Consider the following 14,772-nt stretch of genomic DNA (forward strand, 5'->3'; position numbering starts at 1 on the left):
CACTGCAAACATATAGACCCGTAATGCACTTTACATAAGTGTGTAATTACTGTTATTGCCCAGGACAAATCTTCATTATTAACATGATAGTAAAGTAAAACATCACCTTTGGAGTTGGGTGTCTTGTAGGTTTTTCTTCCCAAATGGCCGCTCGCTCTTCCTGCTGACTGCTTGTGTCTGACTCTGCCACTCCCATAAGCCCTGGGCCCTGAGGATAAGCTCTTAGTCACTACTATCCATCATATCATCTGTAATAATTGAAGGAGTGTCACATAAAAGATAGGAAATCCAGGGGCGCCTGGGTGGCTCAGTCGTTAAGCGTCTGCCTTCATCTCAGGTCATGATCCCAGGGTCCTGGGATCGAGCCCCGCATCGGGCTCCCTGCTCGGCGGGAAGCCTGCTTCTCCCTCTCCCACTCCCCCTGCTTGTGTTCCCTCTCTCGCTGTGTCTCTCTCTGTCAAATAAATAAATAAAATCTTTAAAAAAAAAGATAGGAAATCCAGATTTCAGAAGAGTTGCAAAATGGAGAGATAATTGACAGCTGGAAGCTATGTCCTGATTTTTATAGAGAATAAATGCAGAAAACATCAAGAGGAAATAGAAGAATAGTTAACAATTTACATGGAGTTGATTTAACCTCTCCTGTCTGCTTTCTATAGTGGTGACCATCAGGGGAAGTATTATGGGAGGGTACCAAGAAATACATAAATTGCTCAAATGTAAAGAAAAAGAGTTTTTGGATTTTCAAAAATCTAAATAAAAATCTTTCTGTTTCAGGGGTTAAAAACATTAGGAAAGTATACAAGTTTAGGGTTTGATGAAAATTGATTTTTTTTTTTTGCAACTTACTGTAGTGGGGGATTTCAAAGATTGAATAGCGTCTAAGAGGTAATCATATGTTTCATTAATTTTTTTTCTCTTTTTATTATTAGAACCAACCTACATCACAATTGATCCACCTGCATGTGGGGAGTTATCAAACTGTACACTGACAGAGAAGGACTGCGTTTATGGTTTCAAACTTGATCACAATGGTTGTCGAACCTGTCAGTGCAAACACAGTAAGTATACAGAAGATTGCACTTTTTTTCTGGGCCTAATAGGATACTGTCAAAGCATATTATGTGATTGGTTATCTTTTTCATTCCTATTGATGACATTCCCTTAACCTGAAAGAAGAAAAGAAAATCTGTACTTAACACACACAGATACACAGTCATCTGAGGGGTGGGGGGGGAGAGGTGGTTCTTTATTCTGGTTTTCACCTTCATTGTATTCAGATACTCCTCACTGTCCAGCTGCATCACAGGGCAGCCCTTCGGGCTTTGGAAGACACGTTCTTTCCAACCACCCAGTCGGCTCTCTCTAACACCGTTGCTCAGGTCATTCAGTGACAAGGCGGTCACCTGCACAGAGGTGGTCACATTCCACGTGTGGCTGCCATAATTTTTTTTTTTAAGATTTTATTTATTTATTTGGGAGAGAGAGAATGAGAGCACGAGAGGGAAGAGGGTCAGAGGGAGAAGCAGACTCCCCGCCGAGCAGGGAGCCCGATGCGGGACTCGATCCCGAGACTCCAGGATCATGACCTGAGCCGAAGGCAGTCGCTCAACCAAGTGAGCCACCCAGGTGCCCCATAATTCTTAGAATGTGTCTCATACTGTTGACCCCAGCTCTCTTCCATGTAGATTCCAATCACGTCTCCAGACCATGCCCTCTGAAACTTTAGATTGAGTATATTGCATTGCTTCCAGGAAAAAAAAAAAAAGAATTGCCCTTCATGTTTTTAAAATGATTTTGAATCCCCCTGATTTTTCTACTAGAATAAACATCTTCAATCCTCTCAGCCATTCCACATGTGACATAGTTTTTAGAACTTTCTTGGTCCTTTCCATCTTTGACATACTTATAAAATGTAAATGTGTGGCCCAGAAACAAACAGAAAATACTTCAGAATTTGGTCTGATCCGTGCAGTGCTATTGTGTGGCCTAAATTCGCATTAGTGCTTTGAATTACACATTATTGGGCAATCCTGAGTTTACAAGTAGCTAGAACCACTAGGTGCTATTTACATCAGCTGATGTTAGGTGGTTCTTCATTCATTCTGTATTTGAATATTTTTTTTTAAATGATACAAATACAGGGCCAGATTACACAAGAAATTATCCTGAGAGTTTTAAACCATTTTCCAACTATTTGGAATATTTTTGAATCTTAATAATTGTGATAAGCATAACTTGCATGTTCTCATGTAAACTATTGAAGTAAAATGAATTGTACAGAACCAAGGACAGATCCCCTTTGCACTGAATATCTTTCTGCAGAATGAACCATAATCCTCCCTCCCTCAGGGAAGTCTCTCAGCTAACATGTCAGCTCCATCTCCACAACGAAGTCTTAAAACACTCCATCTGTATCTTATCCCAAATCAAAACACAGTGAATCATGGAATACTACATCAAAAACTAATGATGTACTGTATGGTGACTAACATAACATAATTTAAAAAAAACACATATTTGTAGTACTCTTTTGCTGGAAACCCTATTTTAAACATAAAATGAAGCTAGTGGGGCATGGCTTATTCTTCATGAACCTGCGCTGGCTACTGGTGGTCATTGCTTTGCTTTCTAAATGTCACAAATCATATGTTTAACAATTCTTTCTGCAGCATTTTCAGTTGTGGATGTCAAGTTTGGTTTCTGTAGGTTTGGAATCCTTTGTCCCTTTTGAATTAACATTTGATGGCCTCCTTTAGTTTTCTGAAATCTCTTTCCATTCCCTCTGATCTCTCAAACATAGACAATGCTTCTATAATAAGGTTCTCCATGAGCCTCCGGGGATAATTATCCTGGGTTCGGAGGCTTGGAATTACTTAATGTAGATAGATGCTTACTTTCTGATTTATCAGTTTTCTTGGGCTTTATGTCCTCTTAACCTTAATTATCCAATGCTTTATTTTATAAGAATACTTCTGATGAAGAAGACAGACACAAAACAGGTGTTGAATAATTCAGTCTTTTTCAATTACATGTCTCCATCACTCTGCCTGCCTGCCGGAGTTAGTGCTAAAACAGAGTTTACAAAACTGTTGTTGGGACTCTGGTGGTTACCATCTTTAAATGTCCTAGAAGCTTCCATGCATCGGGGCTGTCCTGTTTGAAAAGCTGAGTTCATTAGGGAGCTGCCTTGGCATCCACGTGTGTTTGCTTAACTGGCCAACTTCGTTTTTTTGACAGGATAATTGGTATTGTGAAGAGTTTATATTTTAATACTTCTCAACTCTCTTGAGCTACACACCTCTCTGATCATGGGAGCATGCCTAAATTTTTTTCTGAACTGTCTGAAGTCTAAAAATAGAGATTTCATCATGCCTGATCTCCCCGCCTACTGCCTTCACCTGAGCTTTCTGTTAGGAACTTTTTTGCCACATGGTTATGCTTATATAAGACCCCTGGCACTTCACAAGGAGCCCTTTGTAGTTAAATCCAAAGAAACAATTTTCCTCCAGTTGTCATTGAAGCAAGTAAAAAATGGATCACTGGCTTTTTGCAGAGTGAGGCTATCAGGAGAATTCTCCTCTGCCTGTGTCTGCGGTCATGTTGCCTTCCAGCTTTGTAACAGGAACATGCGTGCATACTGCCTGCGGAGCACCTCCAGTTCATTAACACATCAAAAGAGATAGGTACAGGAGACTGTCACAATTCATGTCAATGATTTTTTTTAATATAAATCTTTATTGGCTGTTCATTATGTGCAAATTTTATTTATTTGCAGGGATCTCTGGTCTTTCTTCCTTCCCTCCTCCCACCTTTCTTCTTTTGCCTCATATAATAGAGCACCTGCCGAGTTCTAGGTACTGTACTAGGTTTTCATGCCACAAACATGAATACAAGACCCCCCCCTAAGAAAAAAATCTCCTGTAACCAATACACTAATGAAATATCACCACTTTAAGTCAAATTCTGTAACTTACAACTCCTATTAAAAGGAAGCTTTTGTCCTATAGAAGAACTGGGAAGGAACTGACCCATCTCCCGGAGCCATGCTGGGCACTCAGCAGACGTTGGTTGAGCGATTGAGCCAGGAGCCATCAGAATTGAGGATGCCGTTGGACATCATTCTTGTTTAAGATCCCCTTCTGTGGTCTTGCAATTCTGACCACGTGTCCATTTTATCACACTGAGATTCCTGACCTGGGTTAGTCTTTGGCCATCTCACTTGCTGCCACTGGATACCTAAGAACATAATTAAACACCAGGTGGCATTTGTCGGTTTGTCTGTATCATTCAGAAGTCTGGTCATAGAGTTTTCGCTCACTTCCATCCCGTTAGCGATCCTGACACCTCTGGAAGCCACACCTTTGGGATGTGAGTCAGAGTAAACCAAACTGACCAATCCTTAGTTGTCAGACCGCTGTCACTGTATGTCCCTCGCTCTCCTCCTCGGCTCTGGCAGCAGATTGACCTGCATCTAGCCGATCACGGCAAGTCGCTTTACTTCTCTGGGCCTCTTGTCCTCATCTGTAAAGGGCAAATAATAATACCTAACTAAAGAGTTATTCTGACAGCTAAGTGAATGAATGCAAAGCTAGCTTTACTAGCCGACATATGGTAATTGTTACTATGTTTACAGAAAATGATAGATGTTTTATAACACATCCACTTCTGAGTCAGCGCAAGCTGGCTGATGTGGAAAGCCCCCAGCTTCCCCTCCTTTGTTCCAATACAAACGTTTCTGCCTCTGGTTCTTCCTGTCCTCTGAGGACACTCACACAAACAACTTTCCCCTTACCTTTTAACTTTAACCGTCAAATATTCTCATTCTCTTTCACCTGGTTTTAGAAAAAGGAAACTTCCTTGCACTAAAAGATGGCGTAATTATGTTCTCTTTCCCGTTGCAGCTACTTGATAAATACTGATTTTGTCTAAATTTCTCGCCTACATTGTTTCTTTCTTTTTTTTTTTTTTTTTGCATCCAGCCAAAGCCCATTACGCATGCAGTGGCCCTAACCATCCATACGTCAGTTTTCTGTTAGGGATTAGACCTTGTTTATATAGACCACTGGCATCAAGATTGCTTAAAATAAGACCAGTGCCCAATAAATATTTCTCCCCTGTTCATTGCTTTGTTGTTCATTCGTTCTTTTTTCATCTAGCATTTGTTGACTACCTACCATATGCCACACACTAGGGATACGAAAAAGATAAAAATGGACTTCATCCTTGACTAATATTAGTAGCATGCCAATAGGCTGTAATGATACTGCACTATAACCAACCATATTATACACAACCACTTTCAGATTGAAATCAAAACCCAGTGTGACTCCTTCAAAAAATACATGGAAGGTATAAGACAAAATATTCTTTTGTGTGAGCATACCGTAGCTCTGCTACTTTAACTGTAACAAATAACATTCTTATAACACTGCTCAGCAAAGTAATGCATCAAAGGCATACAGAGAATTTAAATTATCCCTGACTCATTTTCCCATATTTAGAATAAAGGAAAGAAATATGGTAGAAGATGTTTTAAGTACAATAGCTACAAAAGTTAAAACTAAAATCATTTAGGTATGCTGTTAGTAACCTAATACTTAGTTGGTATAAGCTGTTAATAACATTACTTTTTAACCAAATAGACGTGCTACACTTCATTGTACTATATGAGCTATATGTAGTAAATGACATCTGTATGAATTAAATGCCATCCATCTTTTGGCATCTTATTTTCTACATCTTTAAATCGAGTGGATTTGACCGGATTATTTTTAACTTCTCTTCCAGTTTTAACATTCTGTAATTCTAGGAAGTAAAGATGCTTTTATTTAGAAGCTGATGCAGGCACAGAAAATTAATGGTAGCCAGAAGAAAAAGCCTTCCTACTTTTCATGAAATATATATATATCTGAATCAAGCATCTAAATAAGGTTGCAGCAACAAATACAAAGAGGCAGGCTCCATGCTTTCATTTCATTATAACTCAGAACTAAAGTAATAACTAAAGCCCAGAGTCAAGATTGGGACAAGCATTTGTAATGTTGCATTTCTTTACTTAATCATCTCAGGACCTTCGTGGTGTTCTTAACTGACGGGTCAGGAGGAATTGCCAGTGTGGCCAGGAGTGCGGGGGGCTGCAGCAGAGAAGGGACGCAATCACATTGGGTTCCAAATGCAGTTACATGGTACTCACTTAGCCTGAAGGACCAATACAGTTGTGTCATATTTTGGCCCTGGGAACAAATAGCACTTTTTCTCCAGAGTAAACAGTTTACTATGGAGCTGCTGTCAACCAGCTGTGACGCACAGATGCTGGACTTTTCCATTATTTATCACTTTCTCTTCAATGGTAATTCTCCCCGATAGATTAGAAAGCATCTTTAGATCACAGTAAAGTCATAATGCTGAAAAATTATGAGCATAAGGCCACCGTTCTTTCTTTCATGCTGCCTCAAGTGATGTACTAAAGCTTTTCAGACAAACTTATAAACCCCCACCCACCTATAAATAAGATATTTCTACTTGGTTCTGCTCTTTATGTAAAGGTTTGCCTTGTTGATACATTTATAGTAAGAAAAGTCCATAATTGATACATGGATCTAGGACCACCACCTTATAGTCTTTAATATTCTTTCTTTCTGAGCCAGAAGATGGTATTTTGACATGTTTAGTAAGTGCCAGTATTTTCGAAGATTTTAAATACTAGCAGAGTAAGTTTTTCCGTCTTGTTATTTTTCTCTGAATATGGCAGCTTTGGGAGTGGAGGAGTAAATAGCAAGAACATTGATCCATTTGTTCATTCAGCAAATGTTTATTGAACATTCACTCCATGCTAAACACCATGATGTAACCTAGGCTGTACAAAGAAAGAAAATAAGGCCCTACCCCAGAGCCCCCTTCTGAAAGGAAAGAGGACGGAGACAGGCCCGGTCCACAGTGTTGTGACTTAAAAATTCATGGAATAGAGAAATGGGTTTACAACTTCGATTTCAGTGTCAGAGAAAGAAAGGTGGCTGTGAATGTCTTCTCCCTCCTTCATCATCCCTTAATGATGGAAAGAGGAAAACTGATGACCTTTCAAGTCCTATAATTACAAATTTTTTAATGAGCCATTTAGAATTTCGCTTTTAAAAAGGATGCAAATTAGTAATCAGTTGCTTCGCAGTGTGATACAGACCCACAGGGTTATATTAAATATGTGTAATGAAAGGTTTATGATCAGGACAAAGTAGAAAATTATATCATAAATCACATTTTCCTCTCTAAAAGATAGCAAATTTAATGTTTGTGTATTGCCAGCTAAGATTCACAAAAAGATGCTCTCTTAAAATATTTATGTAAAACCTGAATCCATCTCACCTACTAATTGTAGTTCAAGGTTTAATTTTAGATGATAAGGTTTGTGTGTGGAGGGGGGACCCATGCATTCTGTTTTTCTTAGTATCATGTGCATTATTTATAATATTTGTGCTTTAAGGGTGTCCAAGTAAAATACAGATTCATTTGTTATTCCGACAAAAACAGCCTCTGCTTCCCCCCTTGCCAGCCCATGCAGAGCAGTAATCAAACATTGCTGCACTCTTGCCATCACTGTGTCAACCTCATTACATTTGATTGACTTTCAGATTCTACATTCAGTGCAGACAGGCCTTGAGTTGCTTCAGCACACCACCAAGCGTGCTTTTCTTACCTGAACGCTTGTATTCTGTACATTACCCTGCGAAGTCCTACCTCACACCTTTTGAAATCTTTCTAGAAGACTTTTCCAAAGCTGATCTCTCTGGTAGTTCCTTTTGCCTGCCACCATAGCTTCTTCCCCACACCCCTTTTTTTTTTTAATTCTAAAATGATGTTATAACTGACTAATAGAGGACAGCTAAAACATCATTCCAAATTCTGCTAACAGAGGAGAGTTCAAACATTTCAGATAGTGGATAAACATTAATGTAGACCTTTTTGTCACATACGCGTTTTAGTCAGTGAGACTTACCCAAAGATCTGGCTATCTGTCAGTGGTCTGGAAAAAATACATAAATTGAAATACTGACTGACTATTTCACTTTATAACATGTTATTAGGCTTCTTTTTAAAGAAAGGGTAAGAAATCCTTTAGACTTCATATAATGTGCAGTATTATAGGATTGTATCTAAAGTTCCTAAGAGAAAACACTGTGTGAACATCAAAGAATGTGTGTTATTATAAGCATTTAGTTGGAGCAAAAGATATAATGTAGTTTGGGGTTTAAGTGTCTCATTCTCACATTTAAACATTAAATGGTGATCAGTAGTTTGAGGAACTCATAAGAACAAATTTCATGAAAAAATAGCACTCCGTTTCATCCATATCTCAAATAGTAGTCACCAGCCTGCTCTTTAGCACCAGATTGGAATACACTTCAGAAATCTGTTTTTTGGGGCTTCTTTTCTCGATTAGTACCAAGATGTGGAGTTATGTTGAGATAACCAAGGAATGGTGGCTCTATAATTTTTAACCATTCCTAATGCTATAGTATAATATAGTATAGTATTTACATCTGTGGAAGAGGACTGGAAGATAGTAGGGGCAGAACTGGAAGTGTCCGTGTGTTCATCAGCACCTCACACTCTCTGCCTCTCTTCGCAGGGGAGGAGCTGTGCTCGGGCCTCAAGCGAGGCTGTACTTTGGACTGCCCCTTTGGTTTCCTGACCGATGCCCACAACTGTGAGATCTGTCAGTGCCGCCTACGGCCCAAGAAGTGCAGACCCATAATCTGTGACAAGTATTGTCCGTTTGGATACCTGTAAGTATTTCTTAATTCATAGGATCTCTTCTTAATTATCTGTAACTTAATGAAACATCCATACTTATTTTTGTTAACTGTCTCATGTGTATGTGAATGGATCAGTGATGCACTGAATCCAGAATATCTATGCTTGCTTTGTTAAGTGAATCAGAGAGCAGCAAAAGGGGGGTTTTACTCTTAACTCTTTGATGAAGAGGGGCCAGAGCCTCATTCTGCCACTGTCCTTTGGGCCTCTTCTGTGAGGCTTCCTCATAGCAAGGGCCTTTGCACACTGCCAGAGGGAATGGAGTTGTCATGAGATCCCAGTATTGGACATGCCACAACTTTTCACAACCGTCCCAGTCACTGTTTGGTGATAATTTATTTAATAATGTATACTTTAAGATCAGTGGACAGCCACTCATTGGCCACGTGGAGCATGCTTATTTGCCATGCCTCCCTATCTTCCTTGGTGCTGGTCTGTAGTTTATAACATCTTTTTCTCCATGTAGCAGTATCTTTTATGAATTCCCTTAGAGATAAGAACCATGACTTAGATTTTCAAAAATTCTTTGTTGAGCCAAACCCCAGGAAAATCTAGATTATCCCAGGGGGAAAAGGCAGTTCACATTTGTTTAGTGTCTATACCAATATCTATTTCTGCCTTTGTATTAAGCTGGTTCCCTAAAAGATTACCTTCCCTAATCTTGCTTTATCATTTTTATTCCTTAAAGATTTATTTATTTATTTTAGAGACAGAGAGAGAGAGAGAGAGAGAGACGCACGCACACGGGCAGGGGGAGAGGGAGAGGGAGAATCCTCAAGCAGACTCCCCGCTGAATGCAGAGCCTGACGTGGGGCTCCATCTCACAATCCTGAGATCATGACCTGAGCTGAAATCAAGAGTCAGCCACTTAACCGATGGAGCCACCTAGGTGCCCCATCTGCCTTTCCAATTTTTAATATATTTGTATAGTGCTAGTAATTATAAAGGACTTAGATTCATCATCTCTTGCCTGCCATCTTAAAGTTACCATTTTTATGGTTCCTCTTAGGAATTCTATTTTAGCAGGGATAGGGGAATCTTAATTCTAATTTTAGGGTAAATTGAGAACGCTCACTATCCTTAAAACGTCCCCAAATTAATAAACGGTCATTGTTCTTAATCCTAAAATAGGACTTTTATACCAGTGAAAGTGTAATTCTTAGCCTCGCTCCTAATGTACAATAAAGTATTATTATCATAATAGTAACTACAAACACCTGCTGCAGTGTAATGACAGCTCAGAATTGAGGTTCAAGTCCAACCTTCACCTTGGAGAGAAAGCCCTTAGAGGACTGTGGAGTCCATGTCATGTTCCTATCAGTAAGCACATTCAGGGAGGACCGAGTAGATCACCATAGCCAAATCAGTACTTTATCAGCTAGAACATGTGGTTTCAAGGGCAGCCTCTGAAGGAGAAATGTTGGCCAGACACCATATGGGAGTATTAGGACGAAGGCAGCCTTCCGTGCCCCTTATCCATACCTGCTGAGTGGACTGTTCCTCTCTGTGTGCAGCAAAGGCTTACGGAAGGGGTCGGTGGACAGGTGGATGGATATCCAAATGAATGAACAAACAAATCAGGTAAAGCCTTGATAGAGCTTAAAAATGACATGTTTTCTGGCATGAGTATGAATAATTCATGTAATTCATTCTTCTCATCACATTGACATAAATATGTAGACCTCAGCACTCAGTTCTCATTTCACTTAGCAGATTGTGGTTTAATTGTCACTTGGGCAGTGGTATACCAAGGGTTTCCTATAGAGCTGTCTCCTCTCAGAGTCCCTTAATTTACCCAAGATGAAAAAGAACAGGAATTTTTTGTGTGTGTTTGTGTTTTAGTTGAACACCACTGTTGCCACTTAGGGCTACTTGGGGTGAAACCTGAGGGTAAATAGGGTAACTCCTCCTTGTCTGAGGCCCAGTAAGCCAACTAGGGCAAAGCCTGCAGAGGAGATGTGGAGCCTAGGAGAAGACTCGGGCCTGTGGCCTGTGGACGGGACACAGAGGGAGCTCCTCTGTACCAGACCGTAACATTCTCCTTTTAGAGAAAACAAGGAATGTTTGTTAAGAATTTTTTTTCCCAAGAAAATCTTCACTTAAACTACTGTGATGTATTTCATAAACACATATTTATTTATTTAACATCATCTTTCCAATCACAAAATTTAGGTACTCTAGTTTATTAAAGTGCAGCCCTTTTCCTGTATCCCGCATGCTTCTTTATACCCCGTGTATAGAGCATTGTTCAGTTGATATTCTTTCCTCGCTAGTGAAATCGTGAGTGGACCTTGATTGCAGGGCTTCTCAAAGCTTTTATTCTTTATCAGTCTTGGTCTGGCCTTCCCAGGTCTGTGGAGTCTTAGGTTCTCCTTCTGTCTGCTCTGAGTTCAGTAAGATGCTCATTAATATTACTACTAGTGGGGCGCCTGGGTGGCTCAATCGGTTAAGTATCTGATTTCAGCTCAGGTCATGATCTCGGGGTCCTGGAACAGAGCCCTGTATCAGGCTTTGCACTCACTGGGGATCTGCTTGTGCCTCTGCCCCTCCCCCCCACCCGTGCTCACTCTCTCCCCCCCCATAAATATATTTTTCAGTCTTTTAAAAAAAGTATTTCTACTAGTGTCTGAAATTTCTCAAAGATTGTGGTCATGTGAGAAAGGTTTACCCTGACAACAGGAGGACTTTTGCCCCAATGCTGGCCTCCAGCATTGACCAACAATATACCCTTTACCATTCCATTCATGGAATTACACATTCATCTTTTTTATATTATGGTACTACTTTTCCTAATTAAAACAACAGTCATGTCATTGGGGTTCTGACAGTCACATCCCAGAAGCACATTAGTCCTTGGGCAATTCTAAACCTTGGCCATGGGTAAGTGGTGGTCACGGCCCCAGAGAGCTACTTAGACATCACTCCACGAGTTTTTGAGAGTGTAAGTCAAGTTATTCTGCTTGAGAATAGTATCCCTTCAATGACCTTGGTCTCAGTGCTTGGACATCATTTGAGACTTTTGGATTTTCTGACCTCTGACAAAATTTTAATTACCCAGGAAGAATAAGCACAGCTGTGACATCTGTCGCTGCAAGAAATGCCCGGACCTCCCATGCAGTAAAATCTGCCCCCTGGGTTTCCAGCAGGACAGTCATGGCTGTCTTCTCTGCAAGTGCAGAGGTAAGTGCAAACCCATGACCCTTCTTCCCCCCACTTCAGAACAGCCAGGGCTCAGAACCAGAGAACAGGAGGACATCATGTAAGTGAAACAGTTTCAGTGACGGTTGTCTATTCAGACACAAATGTCACTCTCTACGGGTCCATCCCTTTTCCTTCCATCTCATTGGAATAAGAGCTCAGAATAGAATTTAAAGTAAGCATATAACGGACAAGCACATTTGACCAAACGAATGACTTCTCTGCTCTTCAGTTTTACCCATCTTAGGAACGTTAGCCTAGAGCAGCACCTTTACCTTGACCTCCGTAGAGTCTACTTCTGTCGGGCAGTGGCTTGATACAATGATGCAGCAGAGACCCCTTTTCGGAGCCCGTGAGGGTGGGCGTGGCTAAGCAGCCTGCTTATCTATTTTCTGGTAACACAGTTTTCCGTGAGAATTTAAACTTCTGAGTCAGCAAACGCCAGCCTCGGTGTCTACATACGCACAAATCCTGGGCATGCATTTTGTCTGGGACTTCCCTGTTCGAGACGTCCCTGCAGCCCTGGGAACATGCACCCCGACTGCCATTTCTGCCCGTACCCCAGCTCCAGCCTGGCCACCCACCCCACCCAGTATGCTTTACTTGTCAACATGACCCACAGATTTAGCAGTAAAAGATCCCTCAAGTTTGTGGTGTCTTTTCAAAGTTAGGCAGTTATCACCCTTAACAGTGTCTTCAAGGGGTCAGTAAACAAAACTCTAGTCACTGCTTGGATTGTTGCACTGAACAAAAATCTGTTAAGTTTCAAGAGGCCCATGCTTTCCCCACTGGGTGATTTCTAGAGTGATTATTCCGTGTATATTAAACCTGTATGTACCATTTGCTATGAAATCAGTGCTTGTTTACTGTAGAAAACATGAGGAAGTGGAGGGAAAGGGGTAGAAATCAACTGTAATCCCGTCAGTAGGAGAGAAACATATTTGCAGAGGTTTTTTTTTTCCTATTTTTCTTTTTTCAAAAGTGAGAGCCTATTAACTTAAATCCTTTTCATGAGCCTTTCCTGTGTCATGAACTGTCCTTTTGTACCCATGATTTTTGGTGGCTGGGTCGCATTACCTGTGAGGACACTACAGGCTATTTCTCCTGTGCAGTAGCTGCTTCTTTACCAGGCTGCCTTCTGTCTGTCCAGAGGTCCCTGCTTCAGCCGGGCCACCTGTCCTGTCAGGCACATGTCTGTCCATGGATGGCCATCATCATAAAAATGAGGAGAGCTGGCATGATGGGTGCCGGGAATGCTACTGTCACAATGGACGGGAAATGTGTGCTCTGATCACCTGCCCGGTGCCTGCCTGTGGCAACCCCACCATTCATCCGGGACAGTGCTGCCCGTCATGTTCAGGTAAAAGCTGGCTGCCATCTTGTGCGCTCCCTAAGCAAATGACTTCTGCCTTGCAGGGCCTCATCACATCTGTGACTCTGGGGGACACGCAGGGGACGACCCCCTGGAGCACATTTCAGCTCTCTGTGGCTTTTGTCAACGACGGCCACAGAATCAGCCAGGGGCTGTCAGTGATTTGCCGAGGACCAGAGGAAATGCTCAAACCCTAAAACGACTCTCCTCGTTTTTTGATAGTTTACTCAATGCTATAGGTCTTCGGACGGTATTTTTGTAAAGGATTGCGGAACTAGTGTACTTAGACTCTAGCTCTCCATTTTACAGATGGTGTATTAAGGCTGAGTGTTTTAGTTAATCGGAAGGGATTGATGCTAACTTTAGTCCGTAAAAGCTTATTATTCATAAGGGAATATTTGAGAGGGAGAGAATTATCAAAGTCTGTGGCTGTTGCCCCTTTTTAAATTAATGGCCATGTGGTGCTCTTGCCAAATGGAGATATTTAGAGTGACCACACATCCCAAACATTTAAAATCTTAATGATGGTAATCAAGAGAAGTTGCTAGAAGAACAGACCAGATTATATAACTCACGGGGGTCTGAATTACGGTTGTCAATAACAGTAGTTATTACCATAATACCTCGTCTAGTGCCTTTCATCCAGAGAGCTCAACATAGTCCTGCATTTATTATTTCTTCCTCTCTGCGGGCCACTTGAGTTAGGGAAAAATGTGCTTAGGCAGTTTTTCATTTGAAAAGGAGACTCAGAAATACTAGCTCTCTTATCCAAAGTCAAAGAATATGTCAGAAGGCCAGGGAGAAGTGAAGTCTCCTGATTCTTGTACCACATCTCTCTTAAAGTTGGAATGGATGTACTGTCGGATTTCAGAGTCCTCCTTACTTCTCCTCTGGTCAGTCCTGTCCCACACCTCTCTGTGAACGGACCCACCTGTGCAGTGGGTGCTGTCAGGAACCTGGGACCTGTCTTTCTCCAGCAAGGGAGGCCTGGCCTGAGAGGGGAGGTGGCCTTGCCAGCCATAGCCGGGGTGAGGAGAGGGACACTTGAAGTCCCTGTTAGCTCTGAGCATCGACACCCCTCAGTAACTAAGGTATCAAAGTAACAGGCGGCCCCCATACCCCTGTAGAGGACCAGATTATCATGTCTGTTTTGTTTTCCCCATAGTGCAGCCCTATGAGTCCCACACTGAAAGTTTACTTTTTCCCATGTTTTGCTAATTAAATATGAAAAACCACTAGTGTCCATTGACACAGAAGATAAATGAGCAGTTTAATGAAACAACTCTGTGTTGACTCTTTGGGGAAGGAAAAATCATTTGTTGCAATGAAGACCCCATGCTTTAATTTTAGGCATGAGTGTATGGAGTGTGGATGGCACCTGGGTCTTTGCT

The 14,772-nt window shown here is 41.3% G+C and overlaps 1 protein-coding gene across 5 annotated transcripts in view; it reads left to right on the forward strand.

The window, feature by feature from the left end:
• CRIM1 (cysteine rich transmembrane BMP regulator 1) overlaps positions 1 to 14,772 on the forward strand; it is a 186,254-nt gene that overhangs the window by 134,870 nt on the left and 36,612 nt on the right. For 4 of the 5 annotated variants that reach the window (XM_088026387.1, XM_028117216.2, XM_028117212.2 and 1 more), the window contains 4 exons: positions 933 to 1,061; positions 8,627 to 8,783; positions 11,870 to 11,991; positions 13,160 to 13,369. In XM_088026387.1, coding sequence (XP_087882513.1) covers positions 933 to 1,061; positions 8,627 to 8,783; positions 11,870 to 11,991; positions 13,160 to 13,369 — 618 coding nt within the window. The remainder of the gene's footprint in view (positions 1 to 932; positions 1,062 to 8,626; positions 8,784 to 11,869; positions 11,992 to 13,159; positions 13,370 to 14,772) is intronic. The other variant, XM_028117214.2, reaches the window with a different exon arrangement.

The sequence above is a fragment of the Eumetopias jubatus genome, unplaced genomic scaffold (assembly GCF_037043125.1).
Source record: "Eumetopias jubatus isolate StellerSeaLion01/CBP00866 unplaced genomic scaffold, mEumJub1_p1.0 scaffold_9, whole genome shotgun sequence".
NCBI classification, from domain to species: Eukaryota; Metazoa; Chordata; class Mammalia; order Carnivora; family Otariidae; genus Eumetopias; species Eumetopias jubatus.